Source organism: Penaeus monodon, chromosome 36, assembly GCF_015228065.2.
Source record: "Penaeus monodon isolate SGIC_2016 chromosome 36, NSTDA_Pmon_1, whole genome shotgun sequence".
NCBI classification, from domain to species: domain Eukaryota; kingdom Metazoa; phylum Arthropoda; class Malacostraca; order Decapoda; family Penaeidae; genus Penaeus; species Penaeus monodon.
In genome coordinates, this window is record NC_051421.1 from 13,542,391 (window position 1) to 13,550,486 (window position 8,096).

The 8,096-nt window shown below is 49.8% G+C and overlaps 1 protein-coding gene across 3 annotated transcripts in view; it reads right to left on the reverse strand.

The window, feature by feature from the left end:
• Positions 1–8,096, reverse strand: part of LOC119595746 (septin-7-like) — a 178,967-nt gene that overhangs the window by 148,825 nt on the left and 22,046 nt on the right. For 2 of the 3 annotated variants that reach the window (XM_037944873.1, XM_037944876.1), the window contains exon 2: positions 1,407–1,408. The exons of the other annotated variant lie outside the window; for it this stretch is intronic. In XM_037944873.1, the coding sequence (XP_037800801.1) occupies positions 1,407–1,408 (2 nt within the window). The remainder of the gene's footprint in view (positions 1–1,406; positions 1,409–8,096) is intronic. 3 annotated transcript variants of the gene reach the window in all.

Here is an 8,096-nt window from a genome sequence, read left to right on the forward strand (position 1 = left end):
GGAGGGAGGGAGGGAGAGGGAGAAAGAGATAGATAGATAGATAAATAGATAGATAGATAGAGAGAGAGAGAGGAAGGGGGAGGGGGCGAAAAATTTTAAAACAAACGACAAAACATAACGTTTCCCTTGCAGTTGCGTTCGTCAAAAGCAATGGCAGCGGCACCACGTCACCCTACAGTTCTCTCTCCTGAAGGCATGGACAGAATGCAAAAGGTTTCGAAGGCGACTGGATATGCAGTGTGCGCATCTGACGAGTGCGTGTGGCCCCTCGCGCTCTCGCTGGGTGGTGGTGGAGAAGGCTGGTTGACTGGCAGACTGGCAGGCTGACTGGCCACACCATCACCACCCTTCTGTCTGCTCTACTAAGTGTCACTTCCTCCTGACACACACACCCACTTCCCCCTCGACCTGTCTCTCTCAAACTGGTCCTCGCACACTTCCCTCGCGCGAGTTGTTCCTTCGCTGTTTTCTCTCCCGAGTCGCTCGCTCCTCGCGGCTCCCCGGCAGCGTGTTTCGCGGGTGGTTCTCAGCTTTGGTTTTGTCTGTGTGTATTTATTTATTTATTTTTTTTCGTTCTGCTTTAGGGGGAGGGAGGGGGACCTTCGTCGCGGTCATTGCACAGCCGTCCCAGAACACGTGCAATTAATTACAGTTCTGCGAAACTATCTCACACGCTGTTAGCAACCTAAACCGCCCACCAATCACCAGACGGCAACCGTTGCGCCCTTGTTGTTCCGAGCGCAATCTCCTCCACGCCATTCACTCCTGAATGAATTGCACATCAAAATCACTATCACTCTGAAGCTATCACGTTCGCGACATAATTGCGCGGGCCGCAGTTATGATCCACGACTAAGTGTTGCCAGCTGCGAGGTGGGTGTTGGAGTGCCACACTTTGCGCTGCCCGCACGCACGCACGCCCTCCGGCGGGGAAAGTCACGCGCGAAATTTTCGCGCCACCAACATCCCACAAGTAGTTTCTTGTTAATCACTTATGCACAGTTCTGTAGGCGGACATAGACAGATTCCCTCAATGTCACGATCCCCATCACACAAACGCGAAGGATCTGGTTTCCACCTACAATACAGCCGGCCACCGAGGAGAAACGGCTATTGCAGTGTCATGGCATAAACTTTATTGCTCCGGCACGGAGGATCTCACACCGATACGCTGGCGGTTGCCCACTAGCACAGCGCCTCTCACATATGCTGGCTTGTTCACGTCACAAAAGGCGATTCGCAGTTTTGTCGGGCGCGATATCCCGTCAGAATTCAATTAAGCTTTAAATTGTCACCGATTTCCACGTTTCATTACCCGTACCATGGCGCGTCCGCATGTAGTGGGCTCATATACCTGAGCTTTGCCTCCTCAAGCAGGCTTTAAATCCAATGATGTGTCTAAACACGGCTAATCAAGGCTCGTTACTGGCACCGGGCTCTTAGGCCATCCCCGTACTCTGGCCGCTGCTTGTACCGGGATTTCACGTCTTTTCTCCCTTCTGTCGGGACTTTACATTATCCGTCGAAACTCACTCTTACCACTAGCCTTGGCCCTGAATCCCCAGCCCGCCGGGTCTGGTGCGGGACTGGCAGTATCATCTAACGTCTTGCACAATGCACTGTTAATCTTCACCAGACCACAGCTAACCAAGGTGGTACCCGCTGTTAACTGTCATGCTGCAGCAATCCATCATACCGTTATATCTGTCACTTCCAAAGGGACTAACGGAAACTGATGACAGTCCTTCACTGGGTGAAGCGGTGACGGTCGGTAAATAACCACTTTTCCTTAACGAAAAGACGTTTTCCATTTCCCGTCACAAACACAAAAAATAGACAGTCGGCGGCGATGCCATGGCGAGCCCGACGCTGGGAGCTGAACGGCCGACCCGCTACGCAACAGTACCCCGCGACGTTGGCATTGCTGCTGCAACCACCTGAAGGAAGGGCCGCGTCCGCCCAGTCCCCGCCCCTTTAAGCTGTCATGGCGCCCCACGTGGCAGGTTAACGAGGCAGCCGAACGGAGGGACACGGGGCGGCATCCAGGTACTGAACGGCGAAGCAGAGAGGCCCCGAAGGGCTGCAGCAGGAACAATGAGGCTCCACAAAGTGGCCCACTAAACACTATCAAGGACGCCGTAGTACTACTGGCTATGACTGGCGGTAGTGATGGTGATGCTGGCAGCCGCGGCGGTGGCGGTGGTGGGAGCTGGCCTGCCGGGATCACGACTGCCAGTGCAGCGGGGATGCCCCCGCCGCGCTTCGCCCCTTTATCCCCCCTGCCTTTCGCACGGCGAACTGCATTCCTTCTTCGTGAAGAGCGCGGACCTCTTATGCGTTTTTAACTCTTCTTCACAAAGCAACGGGAAGCTCAGGGTGCGCCGGAACACCATGGCTATTTAGGGCTGCCATCGTTAGTGGCGCTAGCGACCACTCGCTGCCGCGCTGCTGCCCAGTTGCTGTGCTCGTCACCAACATATCATCTGGACTCGGCTTCTTCTCTTCCCCGGCCGTCCACCCGAGAACGGCCTGAACAGGTCATACGCGCACCGTGCACCGATAAGAACCCAGGGTCGCGGCCGCGGAGTGACGTACAGAGCGTGGGAGAATGCAGTAATTCAATCATGTGGCAGCGTACAGCAACCCCAGGTAAGAGGGTATCACCCCGCGGTCTCGATGCCAGCCGTTGGGGCACAAACTAGAGAAGTGCTAAGCCAATGCCCCTTCTGGGGTATCCCTGTCACGTCGGTGCCCCTAGGAGTGCCTCGCGTACGAGCAGAAGGAGGGCGTGGCACCTCATTAATTACTCAAGGAGACTTACGTAAACCGCCAGGGTGCGACGACGACGCCCTCGCCCCGCCAGCGGGTTTGATTTCTCGAGCAACCGCGGCCACGGGCGTTGGATTACACCTCACAACCGGTTCTCTCGCTCCTCCTCGCGAAGACGATAAAGCCCGCGCCCATAAATTAAGGGCCCGCCTTGTGGCAACACACAACCGGAAATGTAACTATCACAACAGTAAACTTTTTCCCCCGCCAACCGCGCTTTTTTTCGCTGCCGTATGCCCCGGGTCGCGGGTGCTGAGGCGTCGCTATGCCGTCGTGAAGTCTTTGTGCCACAAGAACGGAGGGAAGGAAAGCAACACAGTTCGAGAATTTAAAATCAAATATAAAATATACTTTCCGGGGTGGATAGGCAGATAACCAGGACGATAAAGTAAATATTAATGGTGATGTGTTAAGAAGAGTAACAACACTAATGACAAAAATACGATGATAATAAAAATACAAATAACAATATTTATCATCACCACAATAATAATTACAACTGCAATAATAATAATAATAATAAAAAGACGACATGAAGACGACAACAATAATGACAACAATGAATAACAAATAATAATAATAATAATAATAATAATAATAATAATAATAATAATAATAATAATAATAACAATAACAAAACAATAATAACAACAGCAACTTCAATATAGTTATAAAAATTAACGAGAAGAGAAAGAAGATGCACAAATCCACAAAACTTTTCTTATAAAAAAGGATAAAGAGGCAAATGATACAAGAACGGAGGTGAAGGCGGCAGAGGGGGAAGAGAGAGAGAGAGAGGCGAGAGATAGAAAGCGATAGAGAGATAGAGATAGAGATAGAGAGAGAGAGAGAGAGAGAGAGAGAGCGAGAGAGAGAGAGCGACAGAGAGAGAGAGAGAGAGAGAGAGAGAGAGAGAGAAGAGAGAGAGAGAGAGAGAGAGAGAGAGAGAGAGAGAGAGAGGAAGAGAGAGAGAGAGGGGGGGGGGGGGCGTGGAAGGACTTGTAAGCCACGCCCCCGAGGGGAAGAAAACGATGACATTGTCCCGGGGCGCGCTGGCCGTATCGCCTCCCCTCAATTACCGCCTTTCCCCTCACCTTCCTCTCCCACCTTCCTCTCTCACCTTCCTCTCCAGGCCTCTGGCCTTCATATTCCCCCTCGCCGTCAGTCCTTCACAAAAAAATGAAGTTGTGGAGATTGCAGACCTGTTAGCAACTTCATTACGATTGAGAATGATGCACGACAGGCAACGGATAGAGCGACGGCCTGCGAAACAACAGGTCCGCCAAGAAAATACCTAGGCCCAAGGCTTACAGACAAACCACAGATCGTTTTCCATTTGATGTTTATGAAAAAAAAGAACTAAATCAATAAAAAGACAAAAAACTGAAAACTACAGAAAAAAGAAAAGAAAAGAAAAGAAAGACTGCTGACCATCTTGCAAGTGGAACGTTATCCCCCTCCTCCTCCTTCTCACCCCCCCTCCCGCCCCCTCCACGCTCAACACTCGCTGCATTGTGCAAGAATGAAGTCTCGCTGGAATCGCTCTGACACTTCCGGTTAAATTTCTTGTCTACTTTTAACAGTAAAAAAAATGCATTGCAACGCAACTGACCTGGGGAAAAAAATACAATCACCATTTCTTATTACCATTCTCAAAAAAAAATCGAGTATAATGGAAACGTAATCCACAGAGAAGTCGACCCCCACAACCAATAACCAACAAGCACAGCCACAATGCAACTTGCGAAAGTACCGATCAACCCCCCCCCCCCGTTCGGACTCGAGAGGAAGCCGGCGCTGGAGGGAGGCAGCAGGAAGAGAACACATCGGTGTTTGCTGGCACCGAGACAAGTCATGCTGAGACGTGCCAGACTCTCGGACCACGTGGGTCTGTTTACAACGATCCCTGTGACGTCGGAGGGGGGGGGGGGGCATGACTTTTCGCTCGTCACCTGGTTCAATGACACAGGCCAGGGGGAAGGTGTCGATCTGGAAATGCACGCTGGCACTGCTCAGCACATGGCGCGGGGAGGCTGCTTTTGGGGGGAATAAGAGGAAGAGGGAGGAAACGAAGAAGAGGAGGAGGAAGATGGAAAACGGGGAAGAGGAGGAAGAAGATGCGAAGGGAAAAGGAGGAGGAAGAAAATGTGAAGGGAAAAGGAGGAGGAAGATGTGAAGGGAAGAGTAGGAAGAAGAGGAGGAGAAGGAGGAGGAGGAATATGAAGAGAAAGAGGAAGAGAAAGGAAAACGAGGGGTAGGGTTAGGAGTAAGAAGGGGAAGAAGCAAAGGATATGAAAGAGGGTTAGGGCAAACAAGAGCAAGAAGAAAAGGGAGGGAGCGTAGAACAGAGAAGAAAATGGTGAAGATGACGACAAAGCTCAAGAGGTCACGAGACAAAAGAAACAACGTCGACACCAGTCAACAGAAAACCACACCGACGAGAGGGGGAGGGAGGGAGGGAGGGAGGGAGGGAGGGAGGGAGGGGGAGGTGTGTCAAACAAGTGATATCATCGAGAACATTAAATCCGATACCTGTTCGTCATCCCTCTCCAATTCCCAGAGAGAATAGAAACAGAATCAGTATGTGCGAATGTGTGCGAGAAAGAGAGGATGAGAAAGAGCGAAAGAGAGAGAGAGAGAGAGAGAGAGAGAGAGAGAGAGAGAGAGAGAGGAGGGGGAAGGGTGAGAGGGAAAGGGAAAGGGAGAGGGAGAGAAAGAAAGAAAGAAAGAGAGAGAGAGAAAAAAGAGAGAGAGAAAGAAAGAGAAAGAGAAAGAAAACAGAGAAGAGAAGAGAGAGAAAGAGAGAGAGAGAGAGAGAGAGAGAGAGAAAGAGAGAGAGAGAAAGAGAGAGAAAGAGAGAGAGAGAAAGAGAGAGAAAGAAAAAGAAAGAAAGAGAAAAAGAGAAAAAGAATGAGAGAGAGAGCAAGAAAGAAAGAAAGGGTTCCTTCACCACACAGCACCCGTGGGAGAGCCGCTAACATGAGCTGACCTCTTAGGTTCATAACTCCTAATCAACTCCAGATAAGATCCTCCCATCGATTATCACAAGGCCAGCGTTGGCTTATTTGCATACTGAGATTCGAAACCTACTTAGAGAAGAGGAGAAAATGAAAGAAAATGAGAGACTGGGACGAAACGGAGTACAGGAAAAGCAGGAGGGGTAAAAGTGATGAAGCTAGAGTTAAGAAGATGGGGGCGAATGAAAACAAGATGACAAGAACCGGTGGGAAGGAGGAGAGGGAGGGGGGAGGAGGGACAGGACGGAAGCAGGAGGGGGGGAGAAGGAGGAGGAAGAGGAGGAGGCGGAGTATGAAGGGGAGGAGAAGAAGGCAGAAGGGAAGGAGGACGAGGAGAGGCGGAGGGAAGGAGGACAAGGATAGATGGAGGGAGGGAGGGAAAAAGAAAGAAAGAAAGAAAGAAAGAAAGAAAAGGGAAAGGGAAGGAGGGAGGAAGAACAGGAATGGAAGGAGAGAAGAAAAGGGTAAAGGGTGGGGAGAAAAGGGAAAAAGAGGAGAGTAAGAGGGTGGTAGTGAAGCAGAAGAAAAAAGAGGAAAAAAGAAGAAGAAGAAGAAAGGGGAAGAGAGAGAGAGAGAGAGAGAGAGAGAGAGAGAGAGAGAGAGAGAGAGAGAGAGAGAGAGAGAGAGAGAGAGAGAGAGAGAAATAGAGAAAAAGAGAGAGAGAGAGAGAGAAATAGAAAGAGAGAGAGAGAGAAATAGAGAGAGAGAGAGAGAGAGAAATCGAGAGAAATAAAGAGAGTGAGAAACAGATAGATAGATAGAGCCAAAGAGACACAGACACAGAGAAAGAGACTGAGAGCCAGAGCGAGAGAACATGTGCACGGAGAGAAGAGAGAGAGAGAGAGAGAGAGAGAGAGAGAGAGAGAGAGAGAGAGAGAGAGAGAGAGAGAGAGAGAGAGGGGGGGGGGGGGGTCAGCCAGTTCCGGGAGAAGGAAGTCCCAGGCGGGCGCGTCCTCCACGCCAGGATACACAAATACATCGCCACGACGCCGAAGGATGGCGAATGAGTGGGAGGGAAGGAAAGGAGGGAGAGTGACAAAAAAAAAGCGGACCAAATGAGGGGAACGAAGAGGAAGAAGGAGAAAGAGAAGAGAGATGGCAGTGGAATGCATGAATGAAGAAAGGAAAAGAGAAGGGAAAATGGGAGGAGGATAAGGAAGAGGAGGAAGGGAAAGGAATGATGGTGACGGTGATGATGATGATGATGATGATGATGATGATGATGATGATGATGATGATGATGATGATGATGATGATGATGATGATGATGATGATGATGATGATGATGATGATGATAACGATAATATCAATGCTGAGGAAGAGAAGCAAAAAGATGGAGCGCCAGTAACCACCTCTTCCACCCCATCCCCTCCACCTACCCCCATCCCTCCTACCAACCCCACTCCACCCCCTCCCTCCACCCCAAGGCGTCCCTTCCTTCAGCGCCCCCGCGTGGCACTCAGGGCCTCAGCAAAACCTCCCATCCAGTGAAAAAAGAGCGACCCTACAGTAACATACCCGCTCCCCACCCTCCCCCTACCCCCACCAAAGCCGTCGACAGAGCTGTTGCATCCTGATACATATGGCTTCATTTGGGCTTTTATCTCGCCTTGTTCCTTTCCTGCAGTTTTTTTTTTTTTTTTTTTTTTTTTTTTTTTTTTTTTTTTTTTTTTTTTTTTTGGGGGGGGGTGAAAACCATAATTACGCGAAGTAATGTTTTTTTTTTTTTTACACAGGTGTCCACACATACGCACAAAAGGTATGTCAAACAAATGACCCCCATTAACCCTGCCCTTAATTACCTCCTACCTTCCCTCCCTCCCTCCCCCCCCCCAAAAAAAAGGGGAAAAAACGTCTCTCTATATAACAAGTACACATATTACATCGCTCTCATCAACCGTATTCATATTGACAGATGTAGAAAAGTTATGAATGAGAATGAATATCTCTTCTATTGTGAAGATATTCCTTCTCATCCATACCTTTTCTACATCGCTATCATAATTTCACTCCTACACGCGTAATGTGTCTTAAAGGCCCGTTGAAGATGAAAGATGAATTCCTGCTCTGAGAGCAAATCTGAAATCTTCTTGCTCATGCGAACCAACGAAGCCCACGACGCCAGAGAGAGAGGGAGAGAGAGAGAGAGAGAGGGGGGGAGAGGGAGAGGGGGAGGGAGGGAGAGAGAGAGAGAGAGGAGGAGAGAGGAAAAGGAGAGAAGAGAGAGAGAGAGAGAGAGAAGAGAGAGAG